Raw genomic sequence first — 20,375 nt, 5'->3', positions numbered from 1 at the left:
TTTTCTATGTCCCAAGTTTGTGGTTGGGTGTTGTAATTGACAACAAAAGTGTCAAATTCTTTTGGCAACGAAGCAAAAACCAGATGGACAATGTGATCCTCCTTAAAGGCAAGGTCCAATGACTTAAGCTTGTTGTTCTGATTGACCATGCGATGAATGTGTTCTCTAATGCCACCGCCAGTGTATCTTTCTGAGACCAGTTGTTTAATCAACTGGGTTGCATAAGTCTTTGAAGAACCAGTGTACTGGTTCTTTAATTTTTCAAGATATTCTATGACGGTGGCATAATCTGGGATTGAGCCCATAATTGCAGGCTCAATCGTGTTCTTTACCACTGCCAAGCACTTTTTGTTGGCAGGGAACCATTTTGCATAAAGTCTCTCATAGTCTGCTCTTGCTTTCTTATAAGCAAGCTCTATTTGCTTCCAAGAAGCATCTGTGTCTGTGTCCTCTCTCTCAGGAAGCACAGGCTCTTTGCGAGTCGGTGTAGCTAGGATCCAATCCAATTCACCCATGATGAAATAGAGGTCCAGCTTTCTGTACCATTCATTGTAATTATCTCCCTTTAATATAGGAATATCGTTGATGGAAATCATCATTGATAATCCTCCTGAAAAATATTCATGGGTGGTGAAAATATTAAAATAAAGTCAAATAAATTAGTGCATATGTATAAATACAACGTTGGTCATAAGTTAAAATATGCAGTATCCCTGTGTATTAAATCTAAAACACCGTTGGGCAGAATTAGAGATAATACATGAAAATTATCTATCAAAAATTGAGGCATAATCTCTTTTTGTATTGAATCTAGAATACCGTTGGGCATAAACAGAAATAATACATGAAAAATATCTATTAAAATAATACCATTGCAATATTGTTATTGTTAACGTTGGTCAATAAATAACAATATTACAAGACAAAATTATCCATGAGCCTTTAAATTTAAATTATCCCGTTGGTTCAAATTTAAATAACAAGGCAAATATTCATTAAATATGGATCTATTTAATCTTTGCAGCGGAAAACATTAATTCTATCAAAAAAGTGTCTAAAATTGTCTTTTATAAGCAGTGCATCAAAGTTCTATGAAGTTTGAATTTGAAATGCATCAAATTCAAGCAAATTCTATTGAAAAAGGACTTCTGGAAAATTAAAAAACATTGCACTGCGCTGTCTGTTGCAAGCGGCCCAGCCGGCCCACTTCCTCCGCGAGGCCCAGCATGAAGCCGGGCTCATTCACGCGCGCGCGGCCTGCTAAGGCCCGGCCCGCGTCCCCTCGCGCACCCCCGCGCGGGCGCTCGCGCTCGGAGCCGAGGCAACCTGGGCCCAGGCCGCGCTTTCCCTTCCCCGCCTGGGCCAAAAGAGGCCCGGTCACGCGCGGGACGACCGCAGCTGCCCGATCAAGATCAACGGCTACGCGTCGATTTCGGCCGAACAAAAACCCGTCGAGCCGTTCGCCCCCGAAACCCTAGCTCATTTCTTCTTCCGTTCCCCCCGTCGCCTCCTTCTGTCCACCCACGCGAGTGTACGGCGACCGGCGGCGCCCGATGGCGATGGAGCGGGCGGCGCCACGGCGAGCCCCCTCGCCGGCGCGCGCGTCCACCGCAGGGTGGGCGCGCCGCCGTTGAGCGGCATCTCCGTGGTGCCCAGATCTACGGCGCGGCGAGCGGCCCCACGGCGGCTCGCACGGCCCCTGTCCACGCGAGGTCCAAGACCTCGCTGGATCTGGTCGACGCATTGGCGTCCCGATCACGCCGACGGTGGGCGGCGCATGGAGAACCAGGTAAGTTCTTCTCTGACCGTCGCCCCTCTTCTGTATGTGTGCTAGGGTTAGGGTTAGGGTTAGGGTTTCGCGGGTTTTGCACTGGGTTTTCTCTGGGATCTTTTCTGGGGTTCTTTTCCTCTTGATCTTCCAATACTAATCAACGCAAGTAGATTAGGCAACTGATACCAATGTTTATTAGTATAGATCGGCTAATGCGCTAATTAGATTAGAAGAGTTCTTGTGCAATTGACTTAATCGAGAACAGAGAGGGGTAGAGAGAGGCAGGGGAGTGCACGGCATACCTTCGTGCCCTTGGGCGGTGGCTGACGCAGACGTGCCCGCCATTGGTGATGCAGTGCGGGAGCTCGGGGTGGTCCGGCCGAAGGCGTTCACGCTCGCGGTGGCCGAAGGTGAGGTCGCATCCGCTGGCTCGGGGTCGAGGCAGAGGACGTCGAGGATGACCAGAGTGAAGCTTCCCGCCGCTGACCGCACTCAAGCTAGATCGGCTAGGTTGACTGTGGGTGGGGTGGCGACGGCCGGTGAACTTCGTGTGTCGAGCCGCTGGCCCCCACCTCTTTTTTATAGCGCGGCGCGACGGGGGCCCACCAGCTAGGGTTGAGCTGGAGCGCCCCCGATCAGGGCGCATTTGTGAGATGGCCCATCGACCCGTTAGGATCCGATAAGTTAGGAGATCAATCTAACACTTTTACGTCGTTTCATTCTGTTTGGACTGGTCTGCATTTACCAAATCACCAAGTGGGTTGGTCCATTTCACTATTACACGTATTGGCTCAGTTTGACCCGTTGAATAAATTGAGAATGGAAAGGGGAATGCTCCACTTTTATATTGCTATAGAATCCTTAAAGTTGTATAATAGTACTGATATGAAATACATTCAACCCGGGGTGACTCTAGCGACATCTTTTAATTTAGGCTCCTCCTCCCTTTACCGGGTGTTGCAATCATGTGGACATTTCATCGTGCACCTGCCTACAACGCGAGCTGCAGGGTGCAGGCGCTACCTTGCCTTCTTCGAGAGCTGTCGTGGTCAAGGCCGACATGAGACGAAAGAGGATGCCCGTGAAGTTGAGTAGGACAGCAGGATTGGAGGCTGGTGATCGTGTAGGAGGAAGAAGAGTCGGACTTAATGTTCGTCTAAACGGCGGTTCAAACAACGTCGAAATGGCAGTGTTAGTCTAAACGGTAAACATTACTAAACAGCTGGTCTCCCTCCGTTTCAAATTACAATTCGTTTGGGCTTTTGTTAGATACGTAGTTTTTGCTATATATCTATATATACTGTATATCTAAATGCATAACAAGATATATGTATCTAGAAAAGTTAAAATAGATTGTAATTTGGGACGAAGGTAGTAGCTATTTATTCGGACTAAATGGCCATTTAAAGGGGTTACACGATCATTAAACAGGATAAACAATTAATTAAACTGGTACAGTAGCCACTGTGCAATGTTTACATGATGTGTAAGCAGGCTAAACAGTCATGTAAGTGAATGGTGCTAAATGATAAATAGAGGTAAACTGTATTATTTAGGCTGTAAATGGTGTATTAATTATTAAATGATTGACCATTTAAATGACAAGCAAAGGGAGCAAACGGCCTAAACGGTGTAACATATAAGAATTAAACGTTATTTGGTGGCCTAAGCGACCGTTTGACGCACTGTTTAGTTAAATAAAGATAAATCCATTTGCATTCTTATATGTGTACATATTTACACATAATTATTTACATGAATAAATATTTATACTTGATTTCATACCTGCATAAATATATATGCTTAATTTTGTATATACATAAATACATATATTTATTAAAATACTTATTTTTGCAATCATGAACATGCATATTTGATGATATGATATAAAATAATTGAACCTATTTAATTTTGTTTAAATACTGTTTAAACCATCTAAACGCTAAATAAAAAAATTACCAACAGTTGAGCGCCCACGTTTAAGATAAATATTGATGGGAGTAAATTTTTTTAGCAAAATAGGTGTTTTAGTCCCTCAACTTTAATCAGAGGGTCAAATTCATCCTTTAACTTTCAGATCGGCTAATATAGTCCCTCAACCTTTTCTTTTAGATCAAATTTATTCTTATGCTGATATTATACTTTATAATAATATCAAATTTATGCAAAAGAAAATTCTCTTTGCTCCTGGTTCCTTCCCTTTCTAAGTTTATTTGGGAGCTGAAGATCACAAGTGTTTAATTTGGAACATATAATTTTATTTATCCGTGCATCGTATTGTATTGCGGATGCATGGAGAGTAAAATTAAAGCTACTATTGTATAACTACGTACCACCATATAAAATATTGCGGAAAGTTGAGCGAGGAGATTGAGAAGGGAGAAAAGAAAACAAGGGCAGAAAGTAATTTTTGCATTTATCTTATATTATTGTGGAGTATAAAATCAGCATAAGGATGAGTTTGATATCAAAATAAAGTTGAGGGATTATATTGACCAATTTAAAAATTGAGGGACGATCGGACCCTCGGGGCAAAGTTGAGGCGCTGTAATGCCAATTTTGCCATTTGTTTGCGAGGCAAGAATGAACGTGGCCACGTGTCGAGGAAGCAGAGCCGGGATCTGAATTTCCAATTCCATCGAGTGATGCACGCACAGTGACAGACGTGTTCAATTTCTTCACGGGACACCAACGTCACTCGCGCACGAAAATTGGAGCCAGGCTGGCAGTAGATCGATACCCACCAAGTGATGCACATACAGTGGCACAGATATGCTCGATTTTTTCACGGGGCACCGACATCACTCACGCGCACCGAAAATTGGAGCCAGGCTGGCAGCAGGCAGGGCACGTGGCATGCAACTATTCGATGAAAAACGAAAAAGTAGATTAAGAAGGTACCTATGCAGGGGGTTCGGCGGCCGCCCGTGTCCGGTTCCTCTCGTAGCTCGTCGGCTGCGAGGGTACGGCTCAAGCGGCGGAGGAGCCGCGCGCGAGACGCACGGCGCGGCAGTACGGCTACTCCTGATCTCTAAAATCTTACACTTCGGTACCACTAGTTACAGCTTCTTACACACCTGACCTGGAACATTATTGCTTGAATCGTGCTCGAGTCATTGCATGTCAACTTCAGATCAGTGGATGGAAGAGGGCAGATCATCGGTGCGCAAAGGAGTGCGATGGTATCATTCACCTACGGCGGCGCACGAAACGCCTTTTTGAAATCTCCGCTGCTCACAGGTCCGAATTCTATCTCTGCGTGCGCTGATCTGGATAAGGGGGAAGGCAAGGCATGCATACTCAGGGTTCCTTTGGAGGGCTCCGGCTCGATGCTCGGAGGACGGAGCTAGAAAACTAGCTCCGCCTGCTCCACCATCCTGTTGGCAAAGTCGTAAGAACGGCTCTCACGTATTTCGGTGGTGCCGCTTCATTTTCTTCTCCGTTTGGCAAGGCTTCAGCAGAGGCTGCTGAAGGAGCCGGAGTCGGAACCCTTTTCCAAAAGGGACTCGGTTTCTAGAAAAACTCTATTCTGAAAATGGAGCTAACTCTATATTTGCTCCCAGTATGTAGTAAACTTGGAGGAAAATCCCTGACCTTCGGGCCTTCAACCGACAGCTAGAGATACAATTGGGTTTTTGAGTTTTTGCCCCTTTTGGGATCAACCAAATGACTAAGAGAAAACATGCACCCCTGCTGATACTTCTCCTCCCCTCTCATTCTCCTTGCTTCTAGAACCGCTCTGCCTGCCACTTCCATCTCGTGAAAACGAACGGAGGGGCCAATAGAACAGTATAGTGAAATCCACCTCCAAGAAATCACGGAACTCGATGCGTACACGCGACACTATCGTGCCTGTGCTGCCTACCTAGTGCCATGGCCGCACAAACCATAATGTTTTTGTAGCTACGCTTAACTGCCCGGAATTGGCATTTTCTTCAGGAAAAAGACAGGCTTCAACGGAGTAGGAATGTAGAGTGGACGACGAGATTAGAGAGCCACGACCGCACGTCCGCGTGCTCTCGTGCCCTCATCCTCTCTTTCCTCTGACTTATTAAGAGAGTGTTCAGTTAGAAGAGCTAAACTTTAGTCCTATCACGTTAAAAAGGATATTATTATTTAGAAATATTAAATAAAATCTAATTACAAAACTAATTGCAAAATCTATAGGCTAATTCACGAGACGGATGGCTGCTGTAGCATCACTGTTGCAAATTATGGATTAATTAGGCTCCTTAAATTCGGCTCACGAATTAGCACCCATCCGTGAAAAAAATTTATAAACAGATTTTTCTTAATATTTCTAAATAGTAAGATGATGAGACTAAAAATTTAATCCTTAAAATTTAGTCCTCCGGACCAGTCTCGATCTGCTGATGTGCTGATGAGTAGTCGCCCGTCGCTGTCGCCACCAGTCAAGTCCTGCATTTTCTTTATGGCAAACCCTCGTTACTTTATTTAACTAGCCGTGGAATCACGGACCAAAAGACTGGTTACAAAGCTTGGGAGGGTATGCATCCATATGACAGGATGATCCGGGTCCCGATCACGACCAAAACGAGCAAAATTAGGAGCCACAGTGTTACATGATCGATAAGCATGGACGATCGACGTCGAACTAAACAGTCTCAAGGATGAACTTTGCTTCCCTGAATAGCACACCTCCTGGGGCCAAATCATACTCTGGTGTTTGCAGAGCCTTCACCAGCGTTAGGGAGTCAGTCTCCAGAACGATGTTCTGCATGCCCTGAGCCGCTGCCGCTTGTAGCGCTGCAATGCAGGCGTGGTTTTCCGCGCACAGTGCATCACTCACCACCGCCATCCTCCCTGCACCTGCCAACACTGCAGAAGCATGATTCTCACAGGAGGCATCCTACCATGCCCACAGGACGCCAACGATGAGCAGCTTCTCCTCCGGCAATGCTAGTATATGTTCAGTCACTTGTTTAGAGGATGGTAAACTGGTGAGCACCAGTCTTTCAGCCTCGAGATTCAGAGCCCTCCAACAAAGTTTAACATACTTGCACTTGAGAAAACAGTGCCTCCATCCTCATCCAATCTCCAGCAGACCGGACACCTAGTGTCAATGTCCATACCACGCCTGCTGATATTCTTGCGAAGAGGCAAACTATTGTGTGTGAACCTCCACAAAAAATGTTTCACCTTGGGCTGACAACTTAATTTCCATATCTTCTTCCACTTAAACCCAGTATCTGATGCCTGGCCAGAACGTGAATTGCCCTCTCCCTGCTGCCGGCGAGCTTCTCTCCTCTTGTCATCAACCAAAACATGGTAATCTGACTTAACAGAAAAAAAAATACCCTTCTTGTCAAAGTGCCAGGCAAGCAGTTCATCCATTCCCGGCTTGATAGGTATGCCTAGAATACGCTCCCAATCTTCTTCCCAAAAAACTGACTCTATCAGCTGGCGATCCCAATCGCCTGTAGTTGGGTTTATCAACTCTGAAACCCTTGTCATCAGTGTATGACCCCTCGGGTGATTGGCCGTCTCGTTACTCCATCCGGGATCCATGGATCGAGCCAGATATTAATCTGTGACCCATCCCCCACTCTCCAAATGAGCCCCTTCTTCAGAGCTTGCACACCACGAACTATGATGCGCCATGAATAAGAAATGCCCGGCCTCTCTTGCACCTTCAACAGATCACTGTCCGGAAAATATTTCGCTCTAAGAACCCTTGCACACAAAGACTCCGGATTTGTTAATATTCTCCAGCCCTGTCTTTCAAGCATTGCCAAGTTGAACAAATGCAAGTCCCGAAAACCCAAGACCCTATTTTCTTTGCTGGTACATAAGGTTTCCTTCGACAACCAGTGCATCTTGCGATCATTTTCTTGCTGAGCCCACCAGAACCGGCAAATCATCGTGCTGATATCATCACACAACTTTTTTATAAGATCAAAACATGAAATGGCGTAGCTAGGAATTGCTTGAGCCACTGCCTTAGCAAGAATCTCCTTCCCAGCCTTGGACAATAATTTTTCTTTCCAGCCTTGCACACGTTTCCAGACCTTGTCCTTGAGATAAGCAAAAGTCTTCTCCTTAGATTTCCCCATGTACACGGGAAGACCCAAATATTTCTCGTTTCGGGCTTCAACTCTAATGTAGCAGCCATCATCTGCTCCTTATCAACACTCTTTGCATTTTGACTGAACAGAATCGAAGACTTCTTTTTATCTATCGTTTGCCCCGAGCAATTCTCATACGGTGAAAGGATATCTTGCAGATGAGTTGCACTCCGTGCATCATTTCTCAGGAGTAACAACGAGTCATCAGCAAACAGAAGATGATTTATGCTCGGTGCATCATGGCACACTTTCACCCCTTATAATTCTCCACATCTTTCTGTTGCATGGAGTAAATATGAGAAGGCTTGAGCACACAACAAAAACAGATATGGGGAGAGGGGATCCCCTGCAGCAAACCACGTCCCGGCACTATCTCATCAGTAAGCTCACCATTCACTTTTATGCGATATGTCACTGTGGTCACACATTTCATAATAACATCCACCCATTGCTCATGAAACCCCAGCTTGATCATCATCTTTTCTTTTTCAAGAAAGACACTACACCTCCTCCTCTCTGTTTTACCGACAGAATGGGGGACTTAGCAGACCCATTACGTTTTCAAGACCAAATCACAGAACGGACCGGGCCGCGAGCCTCGACAGGCCCAAACGAGACCCTACAAAGGATATCTCGATCAAAAAAAGGTTTCTCAAAAAAAAAATCAAAAGGAAGAAGAAGAAAACCAAAGGAGTGGTCAACAAGATCAAATGGATTATGTAGCACAAGGCAAACATGCGCATGCTCAAATTCCAATTAATGATTGAATTAACAAGCTTTGTTTTTTAAAAAAGATAAGACTTAATATCACAATGGCCCCGGATCCTGGCGGCAAGCATTTCTTCAAGTAGTTTGGACTTTGTATGCACATACCGTAGAACATCACGCAACCGCTACTGGAAAGGAGCACTATTCAGAAATTCGGAGGCGGATATAGTACAAGTGTTGACATGGACATGAGCCAGAAACTTGGACGCAGAACATGGATAAGATTCTTATGCAAAGATTGACAGCGAATTCACGGACAACATAGTACATAGGAACAGCCGAGCTGTCGAGTGAAAGCAGAGGACATGGGTGATCGTTCTTGTCTGGTCGGAAATTTCTGGTCAGATAGTGACCGAGGCAGCTCAAGCATAACGATTTGTAGCCAAACAGATCGCCAACCTTTCAGCAATGATTTGTGGCCGGGCAAACCTCCAACCAGCCAAAAGGAAAAGTCTGGCCTTCCAAATTGCAGCCCACAAATTGACATTAGATGGCCTCATGCTTTAAGTTCAGCCAGACAGCCATGTTCATGGAGCAGGTTTAAACTTCGCAAGCTGATAGTACACTGCATTGCAACACTCGTAAGCAAACCTCAGCAGGGGAAAAAAAGAAGGGCTAAGGAGGCAATGGCAACTATAAACACAAAAGGAAGCATTGGCCAAACAAAATACATACAATGCCTTGGAACGAAAATTATGTGTTTGTTGAGATATACAAGCCATAGAGGAAACGTGGAACATAATATCTCCCTGTATGTTACACTAAATTGTACAACCATGCAAGCCAGTGTGGCTCGAAGGGCACCAAATGCAAGGCTTTGGGGGCAAATTTACAATGTTCACGATTGCCACCAAATGCATCCATCTCCAGCCTTCTCAACTCTGCTCTTACGTGGTGAAGGATTACTATATGCTGTTCCAGATAGAGCATATTTGCAATGCTTAATTATGCATTTAATAAACATCGTTCAGATATTTCATCAAGCTCTAACTAGCCCTACTTAGTTTCCTGAGCTTCAGAGGGATAAAATTGTTTGAATCAGCATTCCTCTTGGTGCCAAAACTGGCAGGCGCAACACTGATAGGTGTGATCAATGATGACGTGGTGTTCCTCTGAAACCTCCCCATGTTCCAATATGAGAAAGGTTCATCATGCTGGCTGCTAGAGCTAGGATCATGCCTTGCAAGATTTGGTCGTGCTGGAATCACACCATGCTGCCTATCATGCAGATCCTGCAAAAAAAAAACGTGGGCTTATATTTTGTGAAGGAAACATGCCATTTCAACAGTTAGTTCATTAAAAGCTAGGTTTCTTTATCAGCTACTCACTCTAAGAAGTACAACATGGGTGGTTGGATACCAAAAGACCTTTTCCCATACAAACAGGCCAGTTATACACTTCTACTAATCATGAACCTATGAGAAAAGGGGAGCTAGTAACCAAATCATGAAATGACAATATGTCTCTACAATCATCAGCAGATAGCACTTTATTATCCTATACTTAGAAACAGTGATGCTCAGAACTACACTAAGATGGTTCATTTCACCTGCTTTAAGATATGGGGACCATCAACAGTAGTTGCTTTACTACGTGGAAATTATGTGCCTTATTCCTGTTACTAGCATGCTTTAGTTATCATCACAGAATAGGCCTCTAAAGATAGAATCTCTTGCTAGTTGGTCGCTAGCTAGGAACTGGCAAGTTTTTTTTTTGAACTGAAGCCGGCAGGTTAAACTGCCGGTCAATATATTGATAGAGAAGGTAAAGAACGAAAAAAAAAAACTTACAAAAACACCACCACAACAAACACCCACACAACGCCTTCAACTGGATGTCAATTGAGAAAATGGGAGGGGGCAGGGGCTAATAAGCTATAGAACTTGAAATTAAATCACATTAATCTTTTGGTACCATGTCATTAATCAAAAGTTCAAAGCCATTCCTGTAAACATAAAACATTACACATCATCTTGTAAGATCTTATCTGGTTTTTCATTCCTACCTTGATGCAGCTCATCCAAGATAATTTGAGATTCTTGAATATTAATGAGCATTAATTAATCAAGGTTATAGATTATGCAATATTCCAGCTCTACAGGTGTTTTTGTTAACCTGCTCTCCAGAAATGAACTTAAAGTAGATACTAACTACTCAATTTGTTACTTATTAGAAACTACTGACAATTTCCACTATGAAATTTGTTATCCAGAAAATGCAACTACAAAATTTATGCGAACAGAAATGGTATATACTGATAAATTTGAAATTGCTGATCATCAGATAAATACTGATGCCCGCCACAAGATAACTAGCTTGTGTCAGTCAAACGTCTGGCTACATTGATCAACATGAGTTCATCTTCATGGTTTTGTCTTAAATATACCCATGCAAAAAAGAGTGCTCTGAGCAACAAGATGACTTGATGTCGATAAAATGTCTAAGAGCTATTATGATGACATGTCCATCCAAAATTTCACGAGCTGCATCTTTCAAAATGCTTTTAGTTTTAGGAACTGAACCTAGCTCCTCTTCATCTCAAATTTGGCGCCCATTTCTTCTTATTGACAATGCCACCTCTTTCCTTATAGGTTGGTCGAGATTTTCCTTTTTTTTACCATGAAGCTTTTCTATTGATGTTTTTGTTATTAATAGCCATGAACTATGATCTGTCCATAAATAATATCATTGTCTGGTATTTCTAGTGAACTTAGAACATTTGCTTGAATGTTTCAACCAAGGTCTTTCTCACATTAATGTTAAACTGATTACCCCAAATTCTCGTATGTATTCAGTTTAAAAATGAAATTGGGGTTTATTTTCTTGTTCTGGGAATACCCCCTAACAACGTACAAAGAATAAATCCACATTACCCACAAATATGCATGCCATAAAGCAATGCGAGACGTGAAGTTGAAATCTTACATTAAGTGTTCTTATGGGAACCATGTCCAAAGCATGGTTAGGATATGCAGCACCTACACAAACAGAAATTTAGTCATGAAATCAACACTGCAGTGGCCTCCGAGGCTCCAACTGGACTAAAAGGAGTGCAAAATAATCTGCAACTTTCTGAGTGGATCTTGTTAGAAGTTGTTAGAAGATCTACATTATCTTGTACCTAGTACCTCTATATATATATCTATACAAGCATGTGAAGCTATCTAGAGAAGAGTGGAAGCATTCTCAAGGGTGGCTGGACCATACAGAAATGGATACATGTAGTTCATAAATTATTTTCACTAGTCACTAACTCGCCATATTAACAACGAACATAAGAACAAAACAGTAGCATTATCACAAGAAACTTGCTTCTGTAGCACCATCAAGAATCCACTAACTTAGACATAGGAATTCCAACCAGTTGTTGTGTTGATAAATTCATAGGCCACAGGGTGCTAAGTAACCAAGGACAAGGATTTGAAGTAGATAGTTTGAAAGAGTATAGATGAAAGGGATGGTAAAAAGTGTGCTAAAACAAAATTTAAATGTCCTTTAATTGCCAATGAAGTGTATCTACAGGTATCGAAATCATATTTTCCTGCCACAGGTATATCCCTCAAATTATTTTATCTTCTTGACAATTAAGTGATCGGAGTTGTTTCTCAGATTCAGTAAAGTGAGCGCCATGGTTCTTCCATGCTGTTAAACAGGAATTATATTTCTCAGTATGAATCAACCTTTTTACACAATTGTTTCAGATCAGTATGTCAAATTCACGTTGCTGCCTGAAATTTGTACAAGGAGTAACAGAAGAAACTGCAACTTTGCTTTATCAATTTGAAGTTAAATAGTTGTAGGCGTCGAGGAACAGAGGTGCAAGGAGCTGGAAGTCTGGAATCAATTCCTTACCTGCAGCTCTGGCCGCCAGCCAGGTGGCGCAGGGGTCGCCGCCGCCAGCCATCGGCGGCGACAGCCCAGGAAACCCGCTGCTGCCTCTGTGGCTTCCGAGCCCGATCAGCGGCCTCGCAGGCGCGACCTCCCCGAAATCCGCGACCGGCGTCACCGGCGGCGGCGCCGGGAGACGGAAGAACGGAGACAGCATCGGTGGTCCGCCGGCGCCGACGGTACCATCGGCAGAACCCCCGACTGCAGCGGCTGCGTCCCACGCGCCGGCCTGCGGGGCACTACGCAACGGGCGCGGGCTCCAGCGCAAGGGGCCAAACCCGGCGCTGCGCGGCGGGGGCGGGGGCGGCGGCGTGCGGGACTCGTCGGTGGAGACGGCGTCCTGATGAGAAGGCGGCGTCGCGCGGCGTGGAAGGAGCAGGGGCGGAGGCCGCGGCGGCGGCGGCGGCGGCGGGGTGTTCGGGGTGAGATGGAGGCGGCGGATCCAGAAGGAGGCGAGAGGGTCGTGCGCGGGCGGGAGGCGCTGGTGGTGGGAGGGCAGCGCGGAGCTGCGGCTTCCTACGGAGCTCCGGAGCGCGAGGTGCTCCGACATGGCGAGGGCGCGCGGGGAAAGTGGATGACTGGAGCCTGGAGGAGTGCGCCGCGGGGACGGAGAAGAGTGGAACGGCCGACTTCTCTTCGTGGCGGTGAACCAACCAAATATAAAAGGACCCCTTCATGGTACCGTGTCAGTCTCATCGCTGGCTACACGGGCAACATTGCTGTACGCCTGTACCCTGTTCATTGATCGCGACCGCTGCGAGCCAAAGAAAATGATATGCTGAAATTTGAGCAGGCGGATTCAGATTTTCTAGGCTCCATGAAAACTTGATGGATGGTTTTGCGACTTCGGGAGGGGAAAAAAGTATACGTGATGGATTCCACTCCGGTATAAGGCTATCTCCAACCATCGCGTTTTCTATATCCGTCATTTACAGATTCTCTCCTCTATATCTTATTTCTCTCCAACAACATTCTCTAAATCTCGTTCTCTGTACATTAAACCCTATATTAGAAACGTATTTTGTTCCAAATTTTTATACGTACGTATTTATCATACCTCAAATACTATGGACATATTTTATTTTTATTTAATCTAGTGTTTAAAACGTAAAGAAAAAATAGAGAAGAGAAGAGAGAATCTCTGTATATAGAGGAAACTTGTAGCGTTCTCTATTTTAGAGGACCATTTAGAAAACGCTGCTGGAGCGTATAGAGAACGGAATCTTCTCTCTATATAGGGTAGAGAACGGTCTATAGTCTCCCGTTGGAGACAGTCTAAGGGGCAAAAATATATCGTTTAGAACTAGAAGGAATGATGCAATAAAAAACAGTGGATATGAGGTGACCTAAGATATGTAATGTCAAGTAATGGCAATACTTCCGCTTATAAAAGATTGGTATATAAAATATGTGTATTATTTTTTTTTGTTGATTTCAATCAAACTCATGTATATGATAACATGCGGCACATATTTTGTTTTACATTTTGTTTAACTGAACCAATGTACTTGTAAATAAAAAAAGTGCCTACTTCATATAGTTACACATATTTGTTTCCTTCTAGGAATTATTAAAAATATCCAAATGTATAACTTTAGTTTTATAGAAATACATAATATGGAACTAAAGAAGGAAGTAGTGGTAGAAATCCTAGAGAGCTAAGGAAATAAATTAGGCGTACCAATTAGCAATGATAGAGTAAGATAGCCAATAAATTCTATATATTGGTGAAATATTCTTCATATCATGTATCATGATATCGTAACTTCTCCAACTATATTTGAGACCTATCTCTATCCATTTTGTAGCTCCAGTATACTTGTTGCCTCTAAATTTGTGTGATTTGGTTAGTTATACCCTATTTCGATGCACTAGCACGTTGTAAAATGCCATCGGACAATGGCACTTTTTAGTGTGTCGCATGTCAAGAGAGGTGACAGTAAACAAGCTATTAAGATGAAAATTCGAGTGACTTGAATTACTTCACGTTGAAGGCTTATGTGGCAGTCCAAAACCGTGCCCATGGCCAGCCCAGCCCCAGCCCACAGCAAAGAAAGGCAGTGCTTTAGGATTCGTGTGCGTCCATCCGGCCCACCCGATGACCCGATTTGCCCTACCGTCTCGTCTCCTTCCCTGCCCCATAAATCCGACGCGCCGACGCCTCCATTCGTCGCTTTCCCCTCGCCGCTCCGACCCCCGAGCCCCATTCCTTCCCCCAAATCGCCCCCCCTAAAACCCTAGCCTATCGCGATGGCCGCCTCCCCCACCGCCTCTTCCTCCTCCGCTCCCACCGCCGCTGCGGCCGCGGCCGCGGCCGAGGCCACCGACGGGCCGGTGCTCAGCGTGGTCTCAAAGCGCCTCCGCGCGCTGCGGAAGAAGTACAACCGCATCACGCAGATGGAGGAGTCGCTTGCCGCCGGCAAGACGCTCAACCGCGAGCAGGAGGAGGTGCTCCGCTCCAAGCCCGTCGTCGCCGCCCTCATCGAAGAGCTCGAGCGCCTCCGCGCCCCGCTCGCCTCCGCCGTCGCCGAGGAGCTCTCCTCGCGCCCCGCCCCCGCCGCCCCCGCTCCCGCCGCCGCCGCCGCCGCAGCCGCTTCCTCCTCCGACTCGGATTCGTCCATCCAGGACCTCCTCGCGCTCGTCTACTTCGGCTCCCTCTTCGACGTCAAGCTGCAGCACGACTTCGTCGCCACGATGGTCGCGCGCACGCACGAGCGGAACTGCTGCATCACCTACGATTACGTCACGGATGATGCGGCGGACCTGCTCGTGGAGGCCGATCTGGATGCTGTTTCTACACTTGCATCCCTCGCCGCGTCGCGCCCTGCTGCTGCGGTTGGAGTCTCCCACCGCGATGCCCTCCAGGCTTGTGCCCACCATGCCCGCCTATGGCTCCGCCGTGCGGATGAGCCCATCCACCCTGACTCCACCGTCACATGTGGGTATTTCTATAGGGCTTGCACTGTGATTTGGTTAAGGTGGTAGGTTATTGTCATGCATTTAATCTCAATTTCCTTCATCTGTAGATGCTGGGGTGAGGGCAAAGCTGGAAAGGATCATGTCATCGGACTACTACACAGCACGGACAGAGATCAGGGCAACAGAGGATCTGGCTGCTTCAGTGGGGAGTTATGGACCTGGAGGTGGGCAGGCCCAGGAGAGCATGGTTGTGTCACCTCAGGCTCCAGAAGCAGTAGAGGAGAGCCTGGTTGTTGAAGGACACAAGGTAAAATCATGCATGTTATAATTCTCTGATCAACTTTTGTTTTATGTAGCGAAATGATTGCTGTCACTTTAACATCATCTTGGTTGGTGTAGATTGATGATTGATCTAGTGTACAATGCCATTATTACTGATGGCTGAGCTTGTAGATTTAACTTTCGGGTACGAGCACCATACTTCAGATTAGTTACCTACTGTTGATGATTCATACTACCTTGTTTTATATTGTCGGAATATTACTGGTAGACTTGGATACCTTTCTGGGCACTTTGTACAAAGCACTATGTTGCATTGGCGTTTTGGAAATAGCAATACATTGACAGAAAAAAATAGTTTATTATTGTTTTGCCACGAAGAAACCCAAAAGATGGTTTGTTTAGTCTCACTTGTATATATTTTCCTGTACTGTCAATTCTTTGTGTGATAATAACTATGTCTTCTATCATAATGAATTTAGTGTTATATATGCTTGGTGCCACCTACCAGTGGATTTTTGCTAATTGGAAGTGAGATGCCTTCAGAATTGGCCAATGTTTTTTTTAGTTAGTGAACTACAAGTAATATCTTCCATGGCGTCAGCTAATATTAAAATACTAGTTCAACAGGGCAATAATGCATTGGAGTCTAAAATTACAATCTTGTACTAAGTTGTGTGTGTAAGTGTTAATGTATTTTACAATGTTTTGCTAACATGACAACACTGTGGTAGTTCAACAGGGTGATAATACTAGTTAACAGCTGTAGAGTGGCTTATTATGTTGTAATGGCAAATTAATGTTATAGATACACGTACTTGATGCATTCGAGTTTGAAGGTACAGTTATGTGCTAAGTTGGGTGTGCTATATTTGTGTTAGTTCCCCTGTGTTTGTTTGGAACTGATGTAGTATAATTTAAGTATAACTATACAGTCTTTCCTTGAATGATATATTATGTTTAGTGTTTCTGTTATTTTCTTTTGATAATCTAGTATTGTGGTTACATCTTTTGGCAATAGACTTGTGTCTAAGTCCATATGTCGAATATTAGGTGTATACTTATGGGTTGAGCTAAGGTGATGCTGGCTGAGGCCATGGCGCCCTTTAAGCACTCGATTCAACCTTGTAACCATATCTGATGAGTAGATAAAAATAGCTCAAATGCTTCATCTGATCCCCTTTTAACATGCGGGTCTCACTAGCTGGCCCCCATTGATATACTTTTCTGGCTGTCCCTTTTTGAAATTGTTAATTGTTGCAATCTGTTTCTGAGTTGATTCATTGAATAGTTCACTTCTTTTGCGAATCATGAACAGATACTCAAGCTGTATAACTACACTTTCAAGATATTGGTGCTGCATTGGTCTAGTTCCAATGACAGAACTAATGACTTTTACATTGTATTGTCAAAATGGTTTTAGGACTTTAGCTTTCTTGCTGATACCTGTCAATTTTATCATTTAAGCTTGAACCTGGATGCTTGTTTGTATTGTAAAATAGCTACAACAGCCAAGTATTGTAAAAGATGATTAAATTTTGCCTAGGACTTTTACAGTAGAATAGCTACAGCACCCAAGTATTGTAAAAGATGATTATTTTTTGCTAAAAATGTGATTATCAGTATTACTTATTTGTTTAATGTTTTGAACCTAGGTTACAACTTTTATGTGAGTATCTCTATTATGGACTTGTATTATATTTGTTAATATGCCATGGCCACAACAATTTATGTTGGGACATGAAACTGTATTATTTGGTGTTGGTATCTGATGTTGCCTTAGGCATCCCATCCGGCATAGGTTAAAGTATTTAATGAAGGCTGGAACTGTTCATTTTCATAGGTAGCAGCATTCCATGCAATTTTAAAATTAATGTTGGTTAGTGTCCACGAACAGCTCCAATAATCCAACTGGAAATTGTATGGAGAATAGCACTCACTAGTTTGTTCATGAAATGGAGTTTACAGGTTCATCCATTACATTTGGAAGAACAATTTTAGTTGCAACTTCTTTATAGAGCATCTTTTAGCGCATGAATTTTATTTTCCTTATCGTTCAACCCAATTCATTTACTTTCTGATTATTTCTGATTATGATTTGCGCATGGGGACACAAAACTACTTACCTGCCTAGGACTCTGTTATTTGCCTTAGGTTATCTTACAAAGCCATCATCAAGCCTGGCTGGATATCTTTCAGTTCTGATTTTATTCATTTGATCTTGTTATTTGTTCCAGTATTGAGCCTGTTCATTTATACGCTCAACATAGCTTTCTTAAGTCAGAGTAGAACTGCAATTTGAATTATGTGTTGTTCAAAAAGTAGATGCCCTCCCACGAGAAACTTAAAGTAGGTTTCGAACTGAGCTAGGGAAATTTTGTCCTTATGGCTAGATATGCCTAAGTGTCACCTGAGCGATGACTTGGCAACATTGTAAAAGCCTTGTTCTGGAAATGCACGGTACTTTTTCTGGACGATTATTTAGTGAAATGTGTGTATTTGTCTATGTGAGAATATAAAAAACTTCTTTAGTTGCTAACTGGCCATGAATCAAACGATGCGAATGAAAGTAATGGTTTGCTCTTTGCTGCAAATTAGATCCAGCGGCGTGATTGGAAAAATGGCTTTAAATTATACCTGTGGTTAGTACTATGCTCCCAAAATTTTTGAATATTTTGTGACTAGATCTTGGGAGTAGCTATTTTGAGAATATCTGACGAATGAGAGAAGCAAGAGTGTTTCTTTCAAAAAAATGAAAAATAGTAAGTAAATTATAGCATTCCATCTAAAAGGGCATTATTGCTATTTTCTACTTTTCCTTAGAACTAGACTCTCAGTGACTCCTTGTATAGTGAGGGTTTTGGACAAATTATGAAATGGAGGGAGTAACTAAATGTATGGTGTGAATTTAGTTATCAATTATGCTGATTTAAAATGTTAAGAATTTTTATTTTACTTGAAGTAGCATCATGAAATGTTGTATTTAAAATCTATGTTTTGGCAAGTTCTGATCTTGTAATTTAGATAGCATTGGTACCTTATATTAGAAACCAAACCTCCCTGTATGCATATATTCTGTAAATTATAAACAAAATTCTGTATCTGTCTTATCTTGCTTGACAGCTTGAGATTGTGTGCCTTTTGTGACGCTAAAAGAAATATTGTTGTGGCTTTTGTAGCATATTCTTTTTTTATTAGACATTGTTCTTTCGGTTTAGATATACATAATAAAAAGGGAATGTAATGGAAATGTGAAGCAGATTTCCTGTTTAATCAGATCTTTTTGCCTGATTTATTTCTGGCTAAGAGAGATTGGTGTTTTATGTTATGTTTAGGCTGTAAGGCCTGGACTTCTTTGAGGAGAATAGTGTTGTCCAGTTATTCCTTATCTTTTCATGTTTATATTTTATTAAGATTTTTTTACTTATGTCCTGCAAATGACTTTGTTCCTTTTTTCTTATGAAATGCAATCTCTTCTGTCCTGTGGTTAGGCTCACCCTACATTTATATTATAAATAGTTGCTTACGCCGTGTTGTCTTGTTAGCCTCCCTTTCATCTTTAAGTTTTATTGATGCATGTATTTATTTGCAGGATGAGAAGGAAGAATCTCAGGCTACTGAAATCTACACTGACAATCAGGCTCCTGCTGTTGATGCTCAACACGTGGTAGTCCTTCTCTAGCAACTAATGAGTTGGCAAATAACTCTCTGGTTTGTATGTTTCCTGCTTGCACTAACTGTGTAATTTCAGGATGATGATGCTCTGGTGAACCCACCTGATGAAGTCCCTTCAGCTGAAGCAGAGCAGGAGAGGTTTGAGGCTGATCTGGAGGATCAAGAACAAAAGGACCAACAGTTCGTCCAGCGCCGGTCTTACCAGAATCAGCGTGGTGGTGGTCGTGGTGGCAGGAGGGGATACCCTAATGGCCGTGGTGGACGTGGAGGCCGAGGCGGCGGGTACCAGAATGGTCGTGGCGGCGGCGGATATCAAAATGGCCGTGGCGGTGGTGGTGGGTACTACTATGATTCTGGATACTACCAGCCAAGGAACTACAACAACAACAGAGGCCGCGGTGGCCGCTCAGGTGGCGGCAACTCTTACTACAACAACCACGGTGGAGGCGCGCAGGGAGGCGGCCATGGGAATCCTGGGAGGGTTGAGCTGGGTGCAAACGCCTAGCTCGCTGATTGTTTTGCTTGAGTGAGGGAGGGGAGCCATTTTGTTATTATAGAACTAACTTAGCCTGCTATTACGTCACCTTCGGGCCCCATCTGTGAGTTATTTTGCTACTCCAATGACTGCATATGGTTGGTCGGTAATGTGGAAATACTCTGGGAAAGTAGTTTCAGGTCATATTCGTTCCGAGTTACGTCTTCATGTGTCAATATGCCCTTATTTCGTTTCATTCTGTCACTCCAATGCCTACTGGAGGTATGCCGATGTTATCTCCAGATTTTGTCGTTACATCAGGTTGAAATGTTCCTATCGGGATCTTTGAAGCATTTCCAGGTGGTGCCTTGCTGGCTGATCGGCAGCTTGTCGTTTTGGAACGCCGACCCAACCGGTGGATGGCAAGACGGAAGCTTGGATGGTAACAATAGACGTTGTCGCGTTGTTGCCGCCATCCAATCTGTGCGCTCCGTCCTATCGATGCGTTGGCGTT

At 43.8% G+C, this 20,375-nt stretch overlaps 2 protein-coding genes across 3 annotated transcripts; one reads left to right on the top strand and one right to left on the bottom strand.

Moving 5' to 3' along the window:
• Positions 1-9,279: 9,279 nt before the first annotated feature.
• Positions 9,280-13,148, bottom strand: LOC112877494 (formin-like protein 14). Its single transcript, XM_025941811.1, has 3 exons — positions 12,478-13,148; positions 11,551-11,603; positions 9,280-9,857 (listed from the first exon to the last, which is right to left on the bottom strand). The coding sequence occupies exons 1-3, from the start codon at positions 13,061-13,063 to the stop codon at positions 9,612-9,614; spliced, it is 885 nt and encodes a 294-aa protein (XP_025797596.1). The 5' UTR covers positions 13,064-13,148; the 3' UTR covers positions 9,280-9,611.
• A 1,539-nt stretch (positions 13,149-14,687) lies between these two features.
• On the top strand, positions 14,688-20,097 carry LOC112875445. 2 transcript variants are annotated; one of them, XM_025939300.1, is made up of 4 exons: positions 14,688-15,451; positions 15,540-15,739; positions 19,304-19,375; positions 19,463-20,097. In XM_025939300.1, exons 1-4 carry the CDS (start codon positions 14,764-14,766, stop codon positions 19,889-19,891), a joined length of 1,389 nt encoding a protein of 462 aa, XP_025795085.1. In that variant the 5' UTR covers positions 14,688-14,763; the 3' UTR covers positions 19,892-20,097. The 2 variants fall into 2 exon arrangements, with proteins under 2 accessions (XP_025795085.1, XP_025795084.1); XM_025939299.1 differs by having other exon boundaries at positions 14,689-15,451; positions 19,304-19,378.
• Positions 20,098-20,375: the final 278 nt, after the last annotated feature.

The sequence above is a fragment of the Panicum hallii genome, chromosome 9, assembly GCF_002211085.1.
Source record: "Panicum hallii strain FIL2 chromosome 9, PHallii_v3.1, whole genome shotgun sequence".
Taxonomy (NCBI): domain Eukaryota; kingdom Viridiplantae; phylum Streptophyta; class Magnoliopsida; order Poales; family Poaceae; genus Panicum; species Panicum hallii.
This window is presented reverse-complemented; position numbering and strand designations above follow the sequence as displayed.

Coding starts and splice junctions, on each gene's coding strand:
- LOC112877494 (XM_025941811.1), bottom strand. CDS start 13,063: ATGTCGGAGCACCTCGCGCTCCGGAGCTCCGTAGGAAGCCGCAGCTCC. Junction 11,604..12,477: donor GCTGGCGGCCAGAGCTGCAG/GTAAGGAATTGA, acceptor CTGTTTGTGTAG/GTGCTGCATATCCTAACCAT. Junction 9,858..11,550: donor TTCCCATAAGAACACTTAAT/GTAAGATTTCAA, acceptor TTTTTTTTGCAG/GATCTGCATGATAGGCAGCA.
- LOC112875445 (XM_025939299.1), top strand. CDS start 14,764: ATGGCCGCCTCCCCCACCGCCTCTTCCTCCTCCGCTCCCACCGCCGCT. Junction 15,452..15,539: donor CCCTGACTCCACCGTCACAT/GTGGGTATTTCT, acceptor CTTCATCTGTAG/ATGCTGGGGTGAGGGCAAAG. Junction 15,740..19,303: donor TGGTTGTTGAAGGACACAAG/GTAAAATCATGC, acceptor ATTTATTTGCAG/GATGAGAAGGAAGAATCTCA.